The following is a 23,996-nucleotide window of genomic DNA, read 5'->3' as shown; positions in this document are numbered from 1 at the left end:
TTAGAATTATTTAATTTTAATTGAACAATTTAAACATATATGAACAACTCTATGTTACAAGAGAAAAGAAAAATAATCTACACTCTTAACTGTTCAAAGGTTTTTTATTTTTGGGGCTAATAATAATTTGATCGATACCTCTCAAAACTGCATTTATCAGCTGTCAGGCGCCCAGGTTCACAGTTCACCTGTTCAGTGATTCGAGGTTCAGTTTGGGTCTGTTAGGAGTTCGGGAACAGAGAGCCGCAAACAGGGAAAAAATGTTTTTAGAATTAGAATCTCTTTTTAAAATTTTGTGATGAACTAATTCAAATTAAAGATGCTGCATTTTAAACAATTGTGATCTAAATCTACCATTTAAAGATCTTTCGTGTCCAAACAGGTTATCTGAGAAAACTTGTGTCCTACTTTTTGTGCATAATCTCATTATTTAAGTAAGTATTTAGTATTCATGCCATAAATGATGTAGGTACTTGTATTTTAGTAAAAGGCAGGTAAAAATCAATTTATTGACTAATCTACTTCTTTTATTTTTTACAAAATTGAAGAGTGAAGTATGAATTTCGCTCGTTATAAATTTAAATTATTGATTTCAGAATGAGTTCTGTCCGATTTGATTTCAATGATCCAGTGTGGGACCAGAGTAAATATATAGGAAGGTTTAAATACTTTGCTTGGGTAACTGATCCTAGATTAAATTTCGTTCGAGGGGAATGTCTAGATCAAGCAAAGGATCTTCGGACCCTTTATAAGTAAGTATCACTTACAAAAGACCTAATCTCTAACATTTCGAGGAGTTATATTTATATATATATATTTGTTTATAAATATATAAAGTCAAAGACGAGAACCTCCGGGTACAACAAGGGAACAACTGTTGTACGCAAAAAAATTGTATGATAGTGCATTTCATCCGGACTCCGGTGAGAAAATGAACATATTTGGGAGGATGTCATTTCAGGTCCCTGGAGGCATGCTAATTACCGGTGCAATGCTGACATGGTACAGGCAAGTGTATTTTCATGGTTTAAAATTAAATTGTTCTGTTTAAAATAATGTATTATGTTTACTAATAATTTACAGAACTATACCCGCATTAGTCTTTTGGCAATGGGTTAATCAGTCATTTAATGCGTTAGTAAATTATACAAACAGAAATGCCAAATCTCCTTTGACAGTCACTCAACTAGGAGTTGCATATGTTACAGCGACCACAGCTGCTTGTGCAACTGCAATTGGTTTGAAACACTATCTAATGAAGAGGGCTAGTCCTTTAATGCAGGTAATTACTGCTGTAGGATACCTTCACCGAAGTGGTAAAAAAAAATTTCTAGTGTCGAAAATAAAATTAAAAAATCCTCAATTTTTACAGAGATATGTACCATTTGCTGCGGTTGCTGCTGCAAATTGTGTAAACATTCCTCTCATGCGACAGAATGAAATTCGACATGGAATAGAAGTCTACGATGAAAACGAGAAGCATGTTGGTGAATCAAGAGTAAGAATAATAATTGTTGTTTAAAATTTAAGTATGCGAAATTCTTATTTTATTTTAGTGAGGACAGTGTTCCTAAATTCTATTTTTAATTCTTGGCAACTACACAGTTTTTCGTAGCACTACTGACAAAAACGTAAAAATGATACATACTCCCATATTGTTGTGCCTTTTAATTTTAAATAATTTATTAAACTCAGCTGTTACTACAATTATGGTTAATACAATAATTATAAGTAGAATGAGGGATTTATTTCTAATTATTGTACTTTAATAAACGATAAAGTTAGAAAAATATGCCATGGTCAAATTTTCCAATCAATTATCGCATTAAATTTTCTTTACCCTTGCCATTTTTTACTAAAAGTTCAGAGATCCTTCATATAAACTAACGTGTCAACGTATTAGTATGATTGTATGCTGGTCTTTATGAATTCCCCAAGATAAAAAAAACGGCAATTAAACTTTAGCCTCGCACACAGATACCTCAGCTGTTTTGGCATAAAACATTCCAAGTTTGGTGACAATATTTTACTCTAACTAACCGTTAAAATAGTTTTCGAGGAAATCCCAATAAAAGCCAAAAATCTAAAATTTTTCACTTCAATTAATATCCTTCTTTTTTTTTCAAATTAAGAATAAATCACTCCATCCCAGATATACGTGTTTATATTGTCGATATACAAACTGTGAAGGGTTGGAAAATTATCGTTCTGAATATTTTACAAATATTTATTAATTCATGTGAAAACTATATATTGCTTAATGATTTGTGGGACATAAAGGCAATTATGTGATAACAAGCAGTGAGCGGGCGATCAGTCCCTAGCTAGACTTGTACTGGGCGTAGTTTGCAGTCAACCAAAACCCCAGGATTATTTTTTATCTATTTATTTATTTTTGACGCATCAAGATGGTGTAATTTTGTAAAATTGTGAATGTTAATAAAATTGATTTGCATTTTTTGTCCTTGCTAAAGATAAGAACTGTTCACATTAATCGGTGTTTAGTATTCTGTAACATTTCTTTATTGCAACAATAATTTAATTTTGTTAAAATTTGCAACAAATTTTAAAATTATTTTCAAGTGCATTCCTATAATTAATTTTTTTCTAAATTCATTTTTAATTATGCTAAAGTATAAGTACCCATTGTGATGTTTAAATAAGAAATCAACTTCTAAGGACGATATTGATTTTTAAAATTCATCGAGAACCACATAACTACTGTCAATTTTTTTATTGATAATATTTGTGCTCTATAATTTAAAATATTCTATTGAAAAAATGCACACATTAGTTTTCTTCGTTTTTTATTTTTCTGGTTTACTTTTTCTAGTTGTTTATATATTCTTGTTAGATGTGAAGATTAATATTTTCATTTCAGGTGGCCGCAATAAAAGGAATTTCGCAAGTGGTTCTTTCTAGGATTGTAATGTGTGCACCGGGCATGAGTAAGTTGATTCATTACGACCCTTATAAAATAGTCATACAATTTTAATACATTTCCAATTAGGTTTGTATAAATATCTAATAATTACTTAAGTCGCAACTATATAGTTATTTCACGTCACATTTGCAGAGTTGGAAAGTTTCCATTGACAGAAAATGCCCCAATTCATCCTTCATCACATTTAAAACTGCTTTTACTTCATCACTATATGGGGGATTGGAATTTTAAATTCACTCTCTCTTTTCAGATTAAAAAACATGGTTGTTTTTAGTTTATAGCGCAATGAACTTTGCTAGTGGCTCTTAGATATTTTTCCCTAGAAACCTCTAAGCTCGCTCACTGTTTCATACAGTGCCGAAAGGACGCCGGAAGTGCACTAAGAAGGCTCCGGACATCAGATATTGAAGCGCCTTAAAAAAAAAGAAGATTTTAATGTATTCATGAATTTATTAATTCAAAATACTAATAGTTCTAAATCAAAATATTAATAACAAAAAACCATTACTCAAACCTTTCTAGCTAGCGTATATAAGCGAATTTTTCGCAAACCGTTTTTCACTATCTTTACTCGGTTCAACTTTTCCTTTCATTTGCTGCTAGGCAGGAAGGTGAGCGGAAATAGTGTTAATTCGTTTCTATGTTGTTAAGGGCAACAATCTTTTTATGTCTCATTAACGCGCGACATTTACCAGGTTAAGAACGTTAATAAATATCACTAATTGCCACGAAATTATAATTGATGTGTTTTGCTAACTTAACATGAGTGCATATGAATTAGTGGCAGATACTTGTTTATTATCTAATTAATTACCCTTCAAGGAATTGAAAATGAAGCATTTATCTAATACTTTTTTGTTTTTTTTAACTGTTCTAGTTATTAGAAAAATGAAATTAATACAATATAAAATAATATTTCTGATCCCTCTACTCAACTTTGATCATACCATTCACTCACTACCTTATATGAAAGGCAGGGAGCTAGAGGAAGTTTTAGTTTCTTTTTTTGGGGGATGAAAACTTCATGATGTGTATACAATATACTGAAAGGCTACGAAATGAAGCCAACAGTTTTTCAGAGACAATTTCTAGAGAAACATTTATTTCTTCCTTTGAAAACTTAGAAGAAATGTCATATGCGCCATTTTTATAATAACGTTGCAGAATTTTTGGCGATTCGATTTTTACGATAATTTTTTAGGACAATAAGTAACGGAAAATAAATAAATGGCAGACGAATTTTAAGCATTCCTTCATTTCTTGTACCACTTAGTGTTCTGGTATAATATGTTCTGCTGCATTTTATTATGTGTAAAAAAAAACAAAAACAAAAAACAGGGCTTTCTTGTACCTTACTAAAATATTAATTTTGTTTCAGCATTGATGCCAATAGTAATGGAACGTCTAGAATGTAATTGTTGGTTTCGTACGAATCAATGGTTTCATGCTCCATTTCAAACTGCAATGGTTGGTGGTTTGTAAGTATATTTATTTATCGTTTAACATTTGACTCAAGTATTGCTTTCATATTCATTTTTCTTCATAAAAAGCAAGGTAAGTGATCAAACTTATTTTTAATTTGGGTATTAGGAGGATAATGGAATACTCGTAATCATCTGTAGATGGCATAAAATTAGAATATAAATAGATCAGGTGCTTACTTTCACTCGATTTTCTCTTTTTCTCCCAGGATATTTGATATTGATGATAAATTTTCTTCGAACCTACATTTTTACTCATTTAAATATGCAGATAGTGAAGATAGTATTGATTCTCCTTCAGTTAGTTAGATTATATAATATATTTGCTCCTTAGTTTAGTGGAGCAGCCCCACCTTACAGTTCCCAACACATTTGAATTGTTTTCTCTTGAGAAATGTTTCAAATAAAAGGAATAGATGTATAAGTGATTTATTGCCACTTATATTAAAATTATTTTAACCGTTTTTTAGGAAATTCCAAAAATGTGTTCAATGATTTTGCACTTTCACTTTACATATTTCCTTAAAATTTGAAATTTTACAATGCAGAACTTAGTATTGTACAGACGGTTAAGTTAACTTTTTGCGAAAGGACATTTAATTTAAAATAGCATTTGCAAAGTTGCAGTTTGTAGAAAATATTGTTATTTATTTTTTCGGATTGAAAAAACGAAAGGTTACTTTTTTGTAGTTAAGTAAGGTAGCATTGTTTTTTAGTTTATTGCGCGACACAATACTATTTATTTACATACATTAACTCTGTATTTAAGCAGGAGTTTTAGAGGAGCTCAATTCGCAGTGGATTTTGTTTTGAGCCATTCAGTTTATTATTGCATCTACTTTCTTTTCTTAATGGCGCAAGAGATCTAAAAATTAATTATCCAATATTAATGTTTATTGCTATCGTTATTTGGATGTGGTTTTAGCTCAAACATCAAAGATATGTAAAAATTTAATTTCGTGTCACTTGGATCCTCCAAATTTTTCATTCTGACGGGTTGGATTAAGATTTTCCAAGTAAGTCTTTAGATAAAAAAAAATATTATGGCGTTATTTTATCTATTGAATATTGTTTGGTGTTAAACAGAAAGTAAGATTAAATAACAAAAATCAAATCATTTTTTTTCCTGTTGTTAATAATATTAGAATGACGTGAGGAATATATCCGAAAAGTTGTTTTTAGTTGTTTAAATGATCTTGTGTTTATAAATGTTATTGTTACAGCCTTCTCTTCATGGTTCCTACCGCTTGCGCCCTTTTTCCTCAAAGATGGTTCGTTATTCAATTTTATATTATGTTAATACATAACTGGTGATGCAGTGAAAATTAATATTTCTTTTAATTTTCTTTTAGTGTATTAAATACTTCAACAATAAGAACATTTGAAGGAGGAAAATACTGTGAACTTTCTAAAAGACTTGGAGATAATATACCAGAAAGAGTTTATTTTAATAAAGGTTTATAAAGTCCTAACAATTTGTAGTAATAAATTATAGTTGTCTCTGTAGGTATTTAGTAACGGTACTTCTTATGAACGAAATTCCATTAATATAATATCTGAACATTGCATTTCTTTTAACCTGATATTTACTATCGAAAATTCTTATTTGTATTTTTTTTATTATTGTAATTATTGTTTGTCTTACATTGTGGCCGGACAATAAATTAAATAGCGTAAATTCTGATGATATGATTGTTATAAAATTAAATTGTGAATAGTTATTACAGATGTAGAGATTAAGTCTTATTCCCTTAATTAATTGTTTAATTTTAATTGTTTGTGCCGTTATTAAATGTGGTGAGTTCAATTCAATTAATATGTTCTGAAAGCACTTTACATTGCTGGTTTAGCATAGTATTTAAAAAATAAATAAATGATAAATTTATAATGTTTCAATTTATTTAAATAAAATATTTTTTAAGTAAGTAAATTTTAAATAAGTAAATAAAAGTAGGTTTAGAGGAACTAATAAACGACAAAATTCATCAGTTATGTGGTTATGCAATTTTAGTTGTCTGGGCTTATGCATATTTTTATTTGTTTAACCGCCAATTTCGAAAGCATCACTTATAAGAAAGGTAAGTGTTCTTGGTTAGTCTATTTTGCGATTGTTTAAAATACTGTGAACATGAAGGGACGGACTCTCAGTGCTGATTAAAAATCAATGAAACGAAAAAAAAAATCAAAATATACTTGAAATACTAAGTGACAAACATTGTGAAAGATAGTTAGAGACATACAGTAATAGTCCAAAAGAATATTAGCATTAAATGTTTGACTTCGTTTGAAACATGGTTAAACACGCAGCTTATTTTTATAAACATTTATCCATAAAATTTATTTTATCACACGCTCGAATTTTTACAGAGAACAGTTTTTTAAACTTTTTACTAATTTTTCTAAGCGAATGTAGTGTATGAGGTAACTTGATTCTTCATTCGTAAAGATGAAATGTTGTGATTGCGTCGAATTGCGAGATTTCATCGCAAATCGTAATAAAACAAAAATTTAAGAAAATGGTCTGTGTGAATGTCTACTTTAGTTCACATAAAACAAATAGGGGGAAGCTCAAATTTTATGTTTTGTGAACCCCTAAGAATCCTATCCATAAAAAGGTTTAACGATTCTCTTTAAATTGGAATACTCATTGCAAGCCATCCATCTGCAGCTGTTTTAAAACATTTTTTTTCAGGAAACTTCGACATTGGAACACTTTGGGAGGGGTTGGTATTACGTTTCTCTCAATAATGCCATTTTTGTACAATACATCCTTCTTTCAAAATAACTACTTTTAATACTTGACTTACATTGTATTAAATGAGTGGTTAAATTCTGAGATTAGGAAGAAAGTGACGTTTCAAAAGTGCGAATTTTTCATTTTTCCATTGGTATCGAATTTCTTGAAAGCTGTACTATTTAAACTAGTAATAACACCCGTTATGCCTGAAACATTTTTGATGAAAATAATTTTAGAATTAGAGGTATTAGGGCATGCCATTCTAATATGCCATTTAAGAGAAGTCTAGGGTTTGTAGTATTGTTATTTTAAATTATATCATAGTTTTCTGGAAATCGGAGCTACATTTTTTCTGTGTTGAATATTGAAGAGTGATGAGGTCATTTGTGTCACACTTTTTTCTTTGTATAAGGTTTTTTTTAAAAGAATATACTGGATCAATGTTCTTTTTAAATTTGTCTTTTATTTTGTGCGTTTTTCTAAACTTTTCACAAACTTAAACAAACAAATATTTGATTCCAGATGTAATTCACTGTACTGTATCAGTTTCCAGAGACAATAAATTCGGGTGGTTTTGTCAGTATGGTGTTAGCAACTTTCATAGTGACATTTTAATCAACCGTTTGGAAGGATTTTGACATTATACGTTCATTAGAAATATAAATATTATTTTATTATATTACAGTTTAAATAATCCAATACAATTCTTTATTTTTTAAAAAATTACAAATTTTAAGAACGTTCTGGAAGTTGAGAATTGTGGTAAAAGAAAAATGGTAACGAGTGTGGTTCAGACTTTTTGACAACATTCGCTACATGCATGTTATGTAAGATATGAGATAAAACTCTCATTCTAATATTGTTTGGAATAATTTTCGTGAAATGCTTTCTATTAGGATGAAAATTGCTAGTGTAAGAATATACATACATATGTTATCAAATTAATTTGCGTTATCATAGTATCAAGGTCAACAGCGCTGCGATCGTTAAATATCTCTAGGCCATTAAACAGCAAATTCATGTTGTTCTCTTCCTATTTTTTGAGTAGGATTAGTTTGGCGTTTGGCGTGCGTGCGGTGCGGCAGCCGAAGGGTGAATCATTGCAGTTATTTACATTTTGCATCGTTAATTGGTGCCCAAATGTAAAGAACAGTGCAAAGAACATGTGAACAGTGCCATTAGTTAGAGATTTTTAGCCGTGTATCACCGCTTCTTTTAAGAGTAACGTGTATTTCCATTATCTTTTGTAATTCTTTATCACAATCTTCCTTTTTTCATTTTAAATGGTACTTAAAATATACATATGTGAAAAAATAGTGAAGTAACTACTAGAAATCAGTGAAGTCGACTATTGCATCTCTTAACAAAGTATCAGCGTTAAGATTTGTTTCAAAAATGGTAAAAATGAATTACACCCTTTTACCAGTAAAGGCTCATTACTTTTTTTTTATGGCAGGTATGTTTAGGTTATAATGATTTTTAAAAATATTAAATATTATGTTTTAAATTATTTTGTTTCTCTTACAAAATCTTTTTTTTAACAGCTATGGGTCCAATATTGCCATTTCTACCAGTTTTTGGGAAACAACTTGGAGTGTCAGAAGTTGTTATGGGAGGAATAAATGCTGTATTACCAATATTATTTCTCATTATAAAGCCTTTCTTTGGTTATATTATTGATTATTTTCACAAGAAACGTAAAATTATTTTCATTTCTTTACTTATAGCTACCAGTTTATTTTACTTTTTTATGGTGTTCATTCCAAACACTAAAACAGTAGTGAAAATCAACTGTAAACATTTAAGTAGCTGCAATGACTCGTATGTAAGTATAAATGACAATTCTATTTTTATTTAAATAGTGCTTAAACTTTATAATTTATAAACTTTTAAAGAAGTCGCCTCATTTTTTACGCCAGCCAGAACTTTTTGATTCATAGTATTCTAAGCCTTGAAATGTTAGGTATCTTACGCTACAGTAAGTTAAGGAGTACTTTTTAGTTTTTTCTTATTATTTATTTTATTTTGTATTGTTTATTAATATTTCTAAAGTTTCAATTTTAGGAATTTATAGTTCATACATCAACAATGACAAAATTATTTAGCTTCTTATGCCACGTTTATAAAAAAAACTAGTTTTTTCCATGTTTCATCCTTAGACCGGTTTTTTGTTTTTATAGCAAAGTTGTAACTAACAGATTCGTGTGAGTCAATATATGAAAGTAGACAGTTGGTTAACTTGAGGAGGTGGAAGATTAAATTTTTACGGTTAAAAATAGAAGAACCAGTTTTTAAATTAAACATAAATAAATAAATAAATGAATATATATACATATGTATATTCATTTATCTTATATATATATAGAGAGAGAGAGAGAGGGAGAGGGAATGAGCGAGTGAGAGTTTCTGTTTGTCCTTTGAAAACCACTCTTTCTTTTATTTAAATTTGAAAGCTTTTAATCTACCACTTTTGAATGGCACTTTAATTCATTAGTTTACACTTTAACTAGAAATTTGTTCGTCTAATTTGGCTAGAAAATTCGTAGTAATAATATTTAAATATCCTTAAGACCTTAAACCCTCAAGTCTTATTCAGTTTTCACTCCCTTAGGTATCGATTCTGGCTCTCCTCCCAAGGAACGCATGAATATTAACAATTAGCTTTGCAGGAATTTCTTATTATATTAAAACAGGAAAAATAAAAGATCGTTTGTAGAGTTAGTTTCCATCTGCTTCCTTGGCCTGTCTAGCCGATTATCATTTGAGGTTTAATGATCTGAATAATCCTCTTGCGATTTCTACATTAGTGAAAAACCACATACAAATCGGAGTAACAATGGCTGTAACTAAGCTAGCGCTTTATCCTATATTTGATAAACCAAACTCAATCGAAAAATGTTTGGTTGATAGCTAAAGATAGCAACGAGTTAGGACATTATGGAAAAAAAATTATCAGCCGTCTATTTATGGAATTTGTATTCAATAATGCGGTAGTGTGATGTTTCACTTTATTGAGAGTTGTGTTGCTCTAGCTACATATGACTGAATGTGGAAATGCAAGTTAGAAATGTTACGACTATCCAGTTGTCATGCAATAAAACTTTTTGGAAATGACATGTTCAGATTCTGCTAAGCTTAACGGGAGAATTAAACCTAATTTTCAGTAAAAAAAAAAGTGCACCAAGAAAACAACAGTAAGAATTGAAGAAGAAATTACAATTCGACACTTGCCTTACCGAACAAATACAGTGGCTAACAATGAAATTGATACACTAAAGCCAGACTTAAATGGTTAAAATAAAGACTAAAAACAAAAACTCTTAAACACATCCAATTTTAAATATTAATTTAATGTACAACCTTAATAACATTAAAATATTCAACACTGATTATTTGCAAAGATTAAGGAAGAAAAAACAATATTTTGAGCTCACAGTGAAAATGAAACTGCTCACCTCTTGAATCATTAAATTAAATTTGAAAGGCCATTAACTAATTTCAATTCCTCGTAGGCAATTCTTTATGCTCTCCCTTTCCAAATAATTATATTTAATTGTTGTTCTTCCCTCTTGTTAATATTTTAAACGTAATGCTACTTCCATACGTAGAGTTTATTTTTTTTGTAAGATGGACAATTAGCTTCATTTTTTGTTGCAATATTGTAAGAAATCGTTTGAAATACCACTCTCAGATACTTGAGATAAATAATGGTAAATTCCTTTCATTCTTAGCATTTTCCATCAACGGTCATGAGAAGGTACTTCAAACTTTTTTCAAACTTACTCTTATTGTACATTCAAAAGTGTATTTAAAACGCTATTTTTTTTTTTTATTATGAAATCAATATTTATAAATTGTCATATAAATTTCATAACATGTCAATGTAGAAACTAACTAATCCTTATTTATAATTTTAGGAAATAAAGACTGCTTCTTGTCAATGGTCAAATGGAAATTCATCAGAATTCATCGCCGTTGATCTTGCTACATATTGTACAACCTCTTTTGATTCTATTAGTTGCCTATCAGCTAATGAGACTGTCTTGTTGGTTTGTGATGAACCTGATACAGAATTCTACATAGGATTCACATTTTGGGCATTTACAATATTAATGTCTTTAGGGACTATTGGTTATAATGTTTCTAATTGTATTAGCGATGCCATCTGCTTTTACATACTAGGTGATTATATTCCTTTTACTAGATTTTATTTTTGATTTAATTACATTTTTACAACCTATTTTAAAAATTATAAAAAAGTAAATGATCTTTAAAAGTATACTTACTTCTTTAAGTCACTTACAGCAGAATCATCATGATAGGGATTTCAAAAAGCAGGAGGTTCTCAGTACACGGGGGAACTACTAATCTAGTGAAGATTAAACTACAATTCTACATTGAATTTTGGGTTTAATGCTTTTAATAGGATTCATCTGAAAAACCAAATTAGTGCACGTACCCACAAGTAAAACTATGTCTTTCTTTGAGGTCAATTTACAATTATTGATTTCATTTTTGATCTTTTGGTAAAATTAACTTCAGTCTTCCTTTTTCTGGTAGACAAAAGTAACTTTTACAACTATACTCTTCTTCTAATCATTTCCTTTATTCATTACTTGTTTTTAATTCATAGCTTTTCTTCCACTTAAAAAAGTTCTTCTGCTGTTTTAAAATGTTTGTAATTATTATGATAATAATGAAGGAAGAACATAGTTATTAAGATGATTGACATTAGTTTCGTAGGTAATGGCTGCGAAATGAAATATGGTCAGCAAAGAGTTTGGGGCACCATTGGTTTTGGTATAAGTGCCTTGCTTGGTGGATTTGCTATGGATTTTTTGAATGATGATGTTACGCAGTCACAAGGGACCAAAGATTACTTTCCTGCTTTTTCTATTGCAACTCTTTGTATGATAATTGACATTCTTTGTTGTATAAAGCTTAAAGTAAGTAATTCCTTTACACATGATAATTATGTTTATCTTTGTTTACTGAAAATAATTAATTCTTTTTTCTTTATTGTTTACAGTTGCCTCCAATGCCAAAGTCTGAAAATATAAGCCGAGATATTAGTAAATTAATTAAACAGCCTCACATAGTAACATTTTTATTTTTTGCTGTATTTGTTGGAATTTGTGATGCCAGTATTATCTTTTATCTTTTATGGTATTTGATTTAATGTAACTTCGTAAGCACTTCCCCTCTCTCACTCAAACACTCCCCGCACAATATGTACAGGGTGACCCATTTAAAACGCATCAATCGCTAATAACTTTTTAGGAAAGTGGAATTTCGAAAAAACCCACGAAGTAAACTATATGTTTTTTTTTCTCTAGTTTTCAAATTTTCCACCCCCGATGCTGTATATTTATTTTTGGGGGTGTTACGGCCAAAAACCTGACTGGGGTTACATAAGGACCACTGGTTTTGACAATGATTATGAAAACTGCATAAAAAACTATGAAAAATGACGTTAACCCTGTTTCGATATCCCTAATATTTGTCGAGATATTTAAGATCAAAGTTACAATTTCATCTATTCGTGAACGGTTTTCAATTTTAATTTTCCACCACAAATACACGTTTTGGGAGGTCCTCTGACTGCGAAAAATGTTATTTGTGACTCAAATAATAACAATAATAATAATTGAAGATTTTAAAACATGTAGTGTCATGTAATGGTTATGGGTGAATCAGGATAAATTTGATTTATCATCAAATAAAAGCAATCATCACATCATTTTAATGCACCCAGTATGCAAGACTTCTTGACCTAACATTACGGTAAGAATCTCTTGCCAGGGTGTTTGTTGGTTTGGTGGTCAAGAGCGTGGCTTTGTAAGTGGGAAATCCTTAATTCGGATCCCGCCTATGACTACAATTTATTTTAAAAAATATTATTATTTTTTAAGTAATAAGAATGACTGCATACGCGGGATTCGAACTGGGAATCTCCCACTTACAAAGTCACGCTCTTCACCACTAGACCAACACCTGCCCATCCCTGGCAAGAGATTCTTACCGTAATGTTAGATCAAGAAGTCTTGCATAAGGCGTACGTTAAAATGATGTGATGTTTGCTTTTATTTGATGATAAAACAAATTTATTCTGACTCACCCATAACCACTACAGTACACTCATTTTTAAAATCTTCAATTATTATTATTTTGGTTCTTTGAGTCTCAAATAATATTTTTTGCAGTCAGAGGACCATCCAAAACGTGTATTTCTGGAGGAAAATTAATATTGAAAACCGTTCACGAATAGATAAAATTGTAACTTTGATCTTAAATATCTCGACAAATATTACGGATATTGTAACGGGGTTAACGTCATTTTTCATAGTTTTTTATGTAACTTATGTCTTTTTTATGTTAGTTTTCATAATCATTGTCAAAACCAGTGGCCCTTATGAAACCTCAATTAGGTTTATGGCCGTAACTCCCCCAAAAATAAAGATACAGCATTGGGGATGAAAAATTTGAAAACGTCTAAAAAAACATATAGTTTTCTTCGTAGGTTTTTTCGGAATTCCGCTTTCCTAAAACGTTATTAGCGATTGGTGTGTAAAATTGTGTATATGTATAAACAATTTTTTTTAATAAATAGTTTCAAAATGCAATTACTGCATTATCCTGCTCTTTACTAACTTTTTTCAAATTTTACTGAAAGTTTTATACATTTGTCATTTGTTTCTTTCTATTATCTTGATGATACTCTTCCATGACTGCTCTCATCGAGGGAAGAGACAAAAAACAAATTTGGTTGTAGAATGCATGCTTTAAATAAAGCTTTTGTCACTTGACAAAAATATCTTTGCCTAATTTTTCAAATGTTTCATGCGACGATGCAGTTTTTAAGTAAGTAAGTGAGCTTTTTATGTTCATTTGGTTTTCTATGATTGTAGACTTCTTTTCATTTTCAAGCCTTGTTTTCTAGACTGACCAGGATTCTTTGTTATTATTTTTTCCAAAAAGCACATTAAGAAGTATTTTTCTTTTTAGCTGATACTAGGTTTCGATTATTTCCTTGCTGTGTTTAGCTACCGCTTGGACGCACTTTTAATTAATAAAATATTAAAAGAGCAAGTTATTTATTATCTCAAAAAGTGAATATTGTTATAGCAACCGTTTGACGCATTGACACGCTACCGTTTGATACGCTAAAAAAAAAAACTATAGTGTCTTGTGATTTTCTGTTAGATGTGGTGGAAACCGAAAGATTTAAACAGCTTTGTGTACTCCAACGATAATTATTGCCTACTTTTCTGTAATTATTGTCAGTGAAAGTATCGTTATTTATGATTCTTTGTCTCTTTACTTAAAAATGGGTAGCATGCCGGACTGAACTTAGCGTAATGATCTTTGGTTTATAAATTATAATGCGTGGCCAGGCAGTTTTTCATTTAATTTCTGTTTTATAAACATCTCTGTTGGAATTTATAAATTCCATTTGTCTTAGATACAATTTTTTTTTTAAATAATTCTTTTCATAGTTAATTATAAAAAATTGCGGGTGTTTGAGAGTGAAAAAACAAAAAATTACATTTGAAAGCCTGGAAAGGTGTATAGGTTACTCAAATTGTTCTTAAATATCATCTACATCTTTGACTAAATTTAGACGCTTATGTGAAGTCGAAAATCTCTACGTCACATTGAATTATCACCTATGATGGATAAAAGTTCGAAACTCGTCAGGTTTACAATAAAACATGCATGCTGCGACGGTTAAAATAAAAGATATTATCCAATTCTGCGGAACTAACAACATTTCCAACTTATCTAATTACTTGTAATGGATGATTCTAATTTCATCAACTTCTGACACAGGTATCTGGAAGATTTGGCTGCAGCGACTGGATTTACATCTAATATAAAACTATTGCAGGGTATTACTGTAGCAGTGGAAACTTTATGCGGCGAAGTAATCATGTTTGCGCTTTCAGGTGAGAATGCACATTTTACAAGATTTAGACTTTAAAACTTCAAAAAAAACTCCTATTATCATTTTATATACTTCCACCTAACATTTCTGATAGATAGTATTTGGTCGGACAACATTAATGGAGAAAAAAGAATGTATGAGCGTTTTAAATTTTGTCGCAAATTTTTGCTTTGGTTACATTTTAGACCAAATTTCTAATGGTAAAATTTCTCTTTATTCTTTTCTTGATTAACAGGAAAAATTTTATCAAGAATTGGTTTTGGACATTGTTTAAGCATGTGCTTTGCATTTTATGCACTTCGTATGTCATTGATTGCTGCGATACCATCACCATGGTGGATAATACCGATAGAAATGTTCATGCAAGGGCCTACTTATGCATTATGCTATACGACAGTTGTCGCTTATGCAAGTGCTGTAGCACCTCCAGGAACTTCAGGCACAATACAAGGAATTGTAGCCGGCGTGGATGATGGCTTAGGTGAGTTTTTTCAAATTTAATATATGGCAACTAATTTTGAAAGGTCTTTTATTTTATTTTTTCATTTCAGGTTTTTCTATTGGGAGTATAGTTGGTGGCATTATATACAAGATTTATGGAGGACGAATGTTATTTATTATAACATCAGTCGTTGCATTGACTTGTTGCCTAGCTCACAGTGTTTTGTTCAATCTGTATTTCAAACATTCGCTGGACAAACCAAGTATGTTGTCTGTAGAACCAATAGTTTTTTTCAAACAGCGCAGTAAATATAGGTTTAATTTCGACAGTTGCACAAAACTCAGTTTTTGAAGCTTAAACGTCACAAATTTAAAAAAGCAGAAGTCAAATTTTTTATCACTTTTTGCTACATTTTTATACCCTTATGATTTAATTCTTTCAGATCTCTCCAAAACCCAACTTTGACAACGCACTATGTGCACATATTTTCACAATATATATATATTCCATTCCATCGCTGAGAGAAGTAGTTCCAACTAATTGACCGATTTTGAGTTGTGCAAACATGTGTATGTAATTTTGTCCTTCTGGTTATAAAATTAGAGGAACCGAGCGGTACTGTGAAATTGAACTGCCCATTAGTGACAAGCCTAATCCATACTAACGTGTGCTCGCAGAAAAACATTTTTTTTTCTGCAATGATTTTGGCAATGTGATTAAACTACATCGCAAAATTTTTATTGAAACTTATTTGTGATTTTGTTGCACCCACAGGATAATTTTTATAATTTCTGCAATTTTTATTGTTCAATATATTTTGTTCATATAGTAATCTAATCATAAGACCTCAAATACTCGGAACTAAAGCTGTCTACAAAATTTGTTTTCTATTTAAAATCAATTTCATGGAAAATTTATTTACGGAAGAAAGTGTACGTTACAATACATCCTCAAAAGAGCAATTAAAATAATTAAAGATGAAAAAATTCGTTTGCCCCAAATGTAACCTGAAATAATTTATTTGGAAAACGTTTTGGCTAAGAAACAATAGCTACTGATGCTAATTTCATCTGCGGTGGATTTGAATCGATCTGGTGCGCTAGTTAATGGATAAATATAATTTTTTTTTGTTCTTTTTGATATTAATGGGCCTTAGCAGCGTTGACTCATCAAAAAAATTAGTTTTTAATAACTTACCCAACCACCATGTTATATATGTATATATAATAAAAAATCCTCTATAAAATGATAATGCTTTCTTCTACATTTTAATTTAAGCCATCCACAGAGACTTGAAATTCCTTTTGTCTATCTTGTAGCCTGATTCCGTTTTAAAAAATTCCACCAATTCTGCAATTTGTTGGTCTGCATCTCTCATTTCACACTATTCCAGATAGCTTTCGCAATTTCTTCATCGAGTGTCGAGAGAAAATAGCTCATCAATCGTAAGTGTTACCGTTGGGTAGCTTCTTCCCTCGGAATGAACCATATGTGTATATTAAGTATATAAGGGTTATTTATAATTATAAATGCTGGTATATAAAAAGAATGGGTTCAAATATAAATGAATAAACGACAAAAATAATATTTTTTGTTCTTTATATTTTTTACAGTTATTGTTTCCATAAAATTCTATATGTTAATATTTGAATTAAATTAATTTTGTTTATTATTTAGGTAACTCAACGCCATTGAAAACATCTCATACAACACATATTGAAGCTTCAGAATGCGAAACAGCAAAATTTGTACCAGATCGAAATAATGAAGTTACCATAATTCATTAAAAGCAAATAGAATTCTTATATGGATCGTTAATGATAAGAATTGCAAACAACAATTATTTTTGTACTTACAAAAAGTGTACAAAAAAATTACTTAATATTATTATCACAGAAATATTTTCCATTTTTACAATAATTTGCTCACAAAACGGAGACTGCTTTATTGCCCATAACAAAAGTAATATAATTATCCAATATATTTACAGGTAATTTATGTTAATGTATTAATATTAAATTTTATGTAATTAAATACATATAAATTTATTATGATGTAAAGTCCAATATAGTGTGAACTGTCTGTCCAGTTGCTGAGTCCACAGCGAATGCACTAACTTCTGTACCACCAAATACTAAACTAACTACGATTTCGCGTAGTTTAATATCTTTCTGCTTCGGTAACTGTAGCCTTAATAATCCACATTTATGAACATTTGGATCTGTGATAAACTGAAACAACAAATTTGTACTCGTCTTGAAATTTCGCTAGTGATATAAAATTAGAAATGATAAAAGATACATTTGATCTAAAAGTTTTTTCTACTTTTCTACTCAGTGAATATAGCTTTTATAGTATTCACTTTTGTACTGAAAGAATTTAAAAAGGTGATATTTTAATATATTTACATATATTATAGTCATTTCAATTTGTTTTTGATAGGATAATCTATAAATTGAAACTACTCACTGAAATCAATATTAAGAACTTAAGGTAATTTAAATCTATGCTAATAAAATTGTAGTTTGCTTTGTCGTATTTTTTTAAAACACTTTTTATGTTTCCCGCAATTTTATCCTGAAAAGGTTACTTTAGAGAGGCATTGATAAATGAATTCACTAATGAATAATTATCACCGCGTTAAAGATGAGGTATTTTGTACTCTCCGTCCACATCAGATCAGTAATTGGAAGTAAAAACCACTTTTTACAATTAAAATTGTGATTTAATCTCTATGAACTTTTTGGCGATAATAATATCGTCTTTACGGTCTTAGACCTTGAAGGACTGATCTGACACGTATGATTATAATTAAGTAGGTTTCTCATTTAAGTTTTCGTGATAGGAAAATAATCAGATTTTTTCGGAGCCTTTTTACTGCCGGTTTCCAGTCAGTGATCTCGTTTGAGGCTCCAGGAAGATGGTTTTGTTTTCCCTATATTTACGAAAAAGCAAATAAACATAATAAGAAAAAGAAACAGCGGACAATATGAAAAAAACCGTTACAATTAATTTGATATTTACAATGAATTCTATATATCAGTTCTACATGAGGGACAGTGAATAACTTTTTTCTCGTACAAGTCCTTCTTAACTTTAAAACTACTTAGAAAATAAGTTTGAGTAAATATCTTGTTCTATGATTTTGTGTGTCCTAAATTTTAGTGAATTTGATAAAATTATTTAAATTCTTTCATGGCAAATACGATTGTACACACATTTAAAATTTCATTTGATAGAAGAATCGAAGAGTAAATTCGTTTGTTCGACTATAAAACTAGACGTGTTGTTTAGTTGACAACAACCTTATAAAATATTCTTGCTTTTTGTGAAAGAGTGTTGCCAAACAAAAACTAAAATGGAACCTACACATCGAAATGATACACACTAAGGCAGTTAGTTTTCAGAAGCTATACGGACTACACCTACGGCAATATATATGCTCAATTGTCATCGTTAGATGTGGGTCATTCAGGGTGAAACCTAAAGCGAAATTCGGAGATAAGTAGCAAAGGTGAGTGGGTAAGAAGTTTTAGAAGTAAGCACACGTGGATTACAAAAGTAATTAAAATAGTAGGTCCTTTATCGATCACTATGAGCTCAAAATAAACATTAATAATGGGTAGTCGTTAATAATATTTTAGTCATTAGTGATTACATGAAACTTAGTGTCTCGAACAGCTCCAGGACCGGAGAGAGCCGGAGAGTATGACGTTAATCCGAGGTGTGATATGTAGGTAAATCTAGAATATCTGGCTTTTCATGCAGAGATAGTAGCAATAATTTTGTGCTGCTGAGTTTATAAAAAAAGGATAATAAATTGAGACATCCAGGCGGTTTCACTAACAGGCTATCAAGTCCTTCGATGTTAATTCAAGGAGTGTGCATCGCTTGGATAGACATTTAGATAAGTATTAAATATTTTCAGGTTGTTGAGCATTCAGGACAACAGTGTACCAGTTAGCCTGGTTTTTCTTAAAGGACCTAAGTTTTTTTATGGAGAAAGAAAATGCCGCAGTGGTACAGCTAACAAAGCATAAACGCATAAGTTATCACGGGTATGATCAATTACTTAAAATAATACAAAGCGAACTCAGTTATGTTTTCATATTATACCTGAGCATTTTTTGATACTGTAGCATACACTTGTAGGACGATTTCGCTTTGCTGTAAAGAAGCTGGAGTATATTTCTTCGATACAACTTGGCCTAAAGTTACTGCTTGTCCAGATTCAACTAACCTTTCAAGGACATCTACACACCATCTTTGTCCACCTCTTATGACTAGTTTATCTATAATTTTTTTTTTTAATTTGTCATAAATAGTTTAATTTAAAATTTATTAAGTGGGAAAAATCTTTATTACCTATAGGATGGATGCCATTTAAGAAGGGTTTGACTACACCAAGGCCATATGTGTGCGTTACTCGTCTGGATGTGACCACAGAGGGATTTAATCCATACAGTACTCCGCCTTTTAATACGCTTAAACTTACTGCCTATGGAATCAAATTTCCAAATACTTAAACAATAAAAATACTGCTCGGAGGTATTTAATTCATTGGAAAAAATAATAAATACTTGCGAAAATCTTACTTGTGGAATTATTATGTGAACTCGATTGGAAAAATTATCTTTAATAGTTTCTTGAAGAATTTGGGATTCAGAAAAACCACCAACCAAAAACAGATAACTTATGGCATCATCTAATCTTCTACTGGATAAAACAGCTTCTATATGCTACAAAAGTTGATAAGTTTTGATAAATTAATTAGTTATTTTGTGATTGACGAAAGTTACCAGCATCATTCTTACTTCAGTTATTTTCTCTAAAGTCGGTTGAAAAAGTTGAAACATTAATGATGGATGAATTTTCAATATTCCTTCATTAGACCAAGTTAATTCTGGGTGGCCATAATCTCGTACAGCATGTTCAACCTATAAATTAAAAAAATTGAACACGTTTAATGATTATTAAATAAAATCCGTAAATTTTACAGATCAAATAAAAAAAAAATTAACAGTCCATGTAAATTACTCACCTCAGTGCCTGACACTTTGCGAAAATAATCTATAAATGCAAAAGGTGGAAAAATATTTAACGAAGTAGTCCTAAATGTAGTAGCACTTCTTTTTCGGCTTTCAAAACTCAACATAAGTTCAGTGTATGCTGCAGGTCTTTCTAGCTGAAATCGTTTAATAAAACTGGCTCCAAATACAGCGCATAACAATTTGTTAAATTCTTCATCAATTCCTGAAATCAAATCATTATGTAGAGAAATAAATATTCATTGGGCTATTGAAAGAATTGTGTTTTATTAATAATTGAAAATTGAAAATAAATTTTTTATGTTTCCTTGATTAGAAAATGAGTTTTTTTAAACATCAGTTTCCGCAGCATCTATCCATTAGTAGAGGGAAAATAGCGGTTCTAGCACACCTAAAATATGCACCTTTTTTGTGCAAGATGGCCGCCATCCCCAATCCGCCCACACATACCCCACCTATCCTTATTGAATAATCATCGAATTCGACGAGGGTTTAAGCCACGCCCCATTGACTAATCATCGAATTCAACAAAAACTTTAGGCCACGCCCCTGCCCCCTCCATATTAATCAATCATCGACACACCTAAATTGTGCAAGATGGCCGCTCTCCCAGGCAATCGGAATTCGACGTCACATTTACCCCAACCCCTTCTAAATCGACCAATCAGCAAATACAACTACACCACACCTGTCACCACCCATCTTAATCAACAATCAGTAACTATGACGAGGGCTTTAGGCCACGCCTCATTCCCCATTCTTCTCAATCAATTAATCAGCGAATTCGACGACACCACCTTTACCCCCCTTCTTAAACAACCAATCAGCGAATTCAACCTTCACCCCTCCATTCACTGTGGAAATTATAAGAGCCCCATTTTAAAAGCAAAAACATGACCCAAAAAAAATTCGACTCTCAATATCTTCTCAAGTAATGGATTTGTACTCAAGAAAATATAGCATACTACTCAGTAAAACAGAGTGAGTAACAGCAGAAAATTTCATACGAATAATCTGTTGTTTACTGTGGGAGTAATAAGGGCCCCATTTCACATCAAAACCATGACCCAAAAAAATTTCAACTCTCAAAAACTTCTCAACTAATGGATCTGTACTCAAGGAAACTATAGCATACTACTCAGTAAAACAGAGTGTGTAAGAGCAGAAAGTTTCATACGATTAATCTGTTGATTACTGTGGGAATTATAAGGGCCCCATTTCACAGCTAAACCATGACTCAAAAAAATTTCAACTCTCAATATCTTCTCAGCTAATGGATCTGTACTCAAGGAAACTATAGCATACTACTCAGTAAAAAAGAGTGTGTAAGAGCAGAAAGTTTCATAAAAATAATCTGTGGGAGTTATGAGGGCCCCATTTCACAGCAAAACCATGACCCAAAAAAATTTCAACTCTTAATATCTTCTCAACTAATGTATCTGTAGACAAGAAAATATAGCATACTACTCAGTAAAACAGAGTGTATAAGAGCAGAAAATTTCATACGAATAATCTGTGGTTTACTGTGGGAATTATAAGGGCCCCATTTCACATCAAAACCATGACCCAAAAAAATTTCAACTCTCAATATCTTCTCAACTAATACATCTGTAGTCAAGAAAACTATAGCATACTACTCAGTAAAACAGAGTGTGTAAGAGCACAAAAGTTTATACGAATAATCTGTTGTTTACTGTGGGAATTATAAGGGCCCCATTTCACATCAAAACCATGACCCAAAATAATTTCAATTCTCAATATCTTCTCAACTAATGGATCTGTACTCAAGAAAACTATAGCATATTACTCAGTAAAACAGAGTGTGTAAGAGCAGAAAATTTCATACGAATAATCTGTTGTTTACTGTGGAATTATAAGGGCCCCATTTCGCAGAAAACCATGACCCAAAAAAATTTCAACTCTCAATATCTTCAGAACTAATGGATCTGTTCTCATGAAAACTATAGTATATTACTCAGTAAAACAGAGTGTATAAGAGCAGAAAATTTCATACGAATAATCTGTTGTTTACTGTGGGAAATATAAGGGCCCCATTTCGCAGAAAACCATGACCCAAAAAAAATTTCAACTCTCAATATCTTCTCAACTAATTTATATGTACTGAAGGAAACTATATCATTCTACTCAGTAAAACAGAGTGTGTAAGAGCAGAAAATTTCATACGAATAATCTGTGGTTTACTGTGGGAGTTACAATGGCCCCATTTCACAGCAAAACCATGACCCAGAAAAATTTCAACTCTCAATATCTTCTCAACTAATGGATCTGTACTCATGAAAACTATAGCATATTACTCAGTAAAACAGAGTGTATAAGAGCAGAAAATTTCATACGAATAATCTGTTGTTTACTGTGGGAATTATAAGGGCCCCATTTCACATCAAAACCATGACCCAAAAAAATTTCAACTCTCAATATGTTCTCAACTAATGCATCTGTAGTCAAGAAAACTATAGCATACTACTCAGTAAAACAGAGTGTGTAAGAGCACAAAATTTCATAGGAATAATCTGTTGTTTACTGTGGGAATTATAAGGGCCCCATTTCACATCAAAACCATGACCCAAAAAAAAATGTCAACTCTCAATATGTTCTCAACTAATGCATCTGTAGTCAAGAAAACTATAGCATACTACTCAGTAAAACAGAGTGTGTAAGAGCACAAAATTTCATAGGAATAATCTGTTGTTTACTGTGGGAATTATAAGGGCCCCATTTCACATCAAAACCATGACCCAAAATAATTTCAATTCTCAATATCTTCTCAACTAATGGATCTGTACTCAGAAAACTATAGCATATTACTCAGTAAAAAAGAGTGTGTAAGAGCAGAAAATTTCATACGAATAATCTGTTGTTTACTGGGGAAATTATAAGGGCCCCATTTCACAACAAAACCATGACCCAAAAAAATTTCAACTCTCAATCTCTTCTCAAGTAATGCGTCTGTAGTCAAGAAAATATAGCATACTACTCAGTAAAACAGAGTGTGTAAGAGCAGAAAATTTCATACGAATAATCTGTTGTTTACTGTGGGAATTATAAGGGCCCCATTTCACATCAAAACCATGACCCAAAATAATTTCAATTTTCAATATCTTCTCAACTAATGGATCTGTACTCAAGAAAACTATAGCATATTACTCAGTAAAAAAAAGTGTGTAAGAGCAGAAAATTTCATACGAATAATCTGTTGTTTACTGTGGGAATTATAAGGGCCCCATTTCGCAGAAAACCATGACCCAAAAAAATTTCAACGCTTAATATCTTCTCAACTAATGCATCTGTAGTCAAGAAAATATAGCATACTACTCAGTAAAACAGAGTGTGTAAGAGCACAAAAGTTCATACGAATAATCTGTTGTTTACTGTGGGAGT

General features: G+C 31.0%; 3 protein-coding genes across 7 annotated transcripts in view; 2 read left to right on the top strand and 1 right to left on the bottom strand.

The window, feature by feature from the left end:
* Window positions 1–169: 169 nt before the first annotated feature.
* Window positions 170–6,313, top strand: Sfxn2 (sideroflexin 2). The gene is made up of 9 exons (XM_074141810.1): window positions 170–434; window positions 597–752; window positions 838–1,008; window positions 1,084–1,282; window positions 1,373–1,498; window positions 2,882–2,948; window positions 4,323–4,422; window positions 5,649–5,696; window positions 5,778–6,313. Exons 2-9 carry the CDS (start codon window positions 598–600, stop codon window positions 5,887–5,889), a joined length of 978 nt encoding a protein of 325 aa, XP_073997911.1. The 5' UTR covers window positions 170–434; window position 597; the 3' UTR covers window positions 5,890–6,313.
* A 1,835-nt stretch (window positions 6,314–8,148) lies between these two features.
* LOC141461102 (major facilitator superfamily domain-containing protein 6) lies at window positions 8,149–18,098 on the top strand. Of its 3 annotated transcripts, none has more exons than XR_012462605.1 (10): window positions 8,149–8,618; window positions 8,707–8,987; window positions 11,080–11,344; window positions 11,906–12,108; window positions 12,192–12,328; window positions 14,993–15,108; window positions 15,343–15,588; window positions 15,659–15,811; window positions 17,227–17,539; window positions 17,639–18,098. XR_012462605.1 is itself a non-coding variant. In XM_074141801.1 (10 exons), exons 3-10 carry the CDS (start codon window positions 8,913–8,915, stop codon window positions 17,334–17,336), a joined length of 1,305 nt encoding a protein of 434 aa, XP_073997902.1. In that variant the 5' UTR covers window positions 8,573–8,618; window positions 8,707–8,789; window positions 8,890–8,912; the 3' UTR covers window positions 17,337–18,098. The 3 variants fall into 3 exon arrangements, 2 of the variants coding, with proteins under 2 accessions (XP_073997901.1, XP_073997902.1); XM_074141801.1 differs by having other exon boundaries at window positions 8,573–8,618; window positions 8,707–8,789; window positions 8,890–8,987; window positions 17,227–18,098; XM_074141800.1 differs by having other exon boundaries at window positions 17,227–18,098.
* The window catches only part of LOC141461095 (heat shock 70 kDa protein 12A-like), a 34,857-nt gene continuing 27,992 nt past the window's right edge, over window positions 17,132–23,996 (bottom strand). For 2 of the 3 annotated variants that reach the window (XM_074141784.1, XM_074141785.1), the window contains exons 9-14: window positions 20,591–20,802; window positions 20,364–20,486; window positions 20,145–20,288; window positions 19,915–20,047; window positions 19,666–19,841; window positions 17,132–17,780 (exon numbers count right to left, since the gene is read on the bottom strand). In XM_074141784.1, the coding sequence (XP_073997885.1) occupies window positions 17,598–17,780; window positions 19,666–19,841; window positions 19,915–20,047; window positions 20,145–20,288; window positions 20,364–20,486; window positions 20,591–20,802 (971 nt within the window). In that variant the 3' untranslated portion in view covers window positions 17,132–17,597. The remainder of the gene's footprint in view (window positions 17,781–19,665; window positions 19,842–19,914; window positions 20,048–20,144; window positions 20,289–20,363; window positions 20,487–20,590; window positions 20,803–23,996) is intronic. The other variant, XM_074141786.1, reaches the window with a different exon arrangement.

The sequence above is a fragment of the Rhodnius prolixus genome, unplaced genomic scaffold (genome assembly GCF_049639745.1).
Source record: "Rhodnius prolixus isolate KJV_2025 unplaced genomic scaffold, Rpr scaffold_6, whole genome shotgun sequence".
NCBI classification, from domain to species: Eukaryota; Metazoa; Arthropoda; class Insecta; order Hemiptera; family Reduviidae; genus Rhodnius; species Rhodnius prolixus.
The sequence above is the reverse complement of the archived record's forward strand: the minus strand, read 5'-3'. Positions and strand labels throughout refer to the sequence as shown.

Bases quoted from the DNA above. Each gene is read 5' to 3' on its own strand.
- Sfxn2 (XM_074141810.1), top strand. From the start codon at position 598: ATGAGTTCTGTCCGATTTGATTTCAATGATCCAGTGTGGGACCAGAGT. The intron at 1,009-1,083 runs GCAAGTGTATTT...AATAATTTACAG, and splicing joins GCAATGCTGACATGGTACAG to AACTATACCCGCATTAGTCT. The intron at 2,949-4,322 runs GTAAGTTGATTC...ATTTTGTTTCAG, and splicing joins AATGTGTGCACCGGGCATGA to CATTGATGCCAATAGTAATG.
- LOC141461102 (XM_074141800.1), top strand. From the start codon at position 8,558: ATGGTAAAAATGAATTACACCCTTTTACCAGTAAAGGCTCATTACTTT. The intron at 8,619-8,706 runs GTATGTTTAGGT...TTTTTTTAACAG, and splicing joins TTACTTTTTTTTTATGGCAG to CTATGGGTCCAATATTGCCA. The intron at 11,345-11,905 runs GTGATTATATTC...TTAGTTTCGTAG, and splicing joins CATCTGCTTTTACATACTAG to GTAATGGCTGCGAAATGAAA.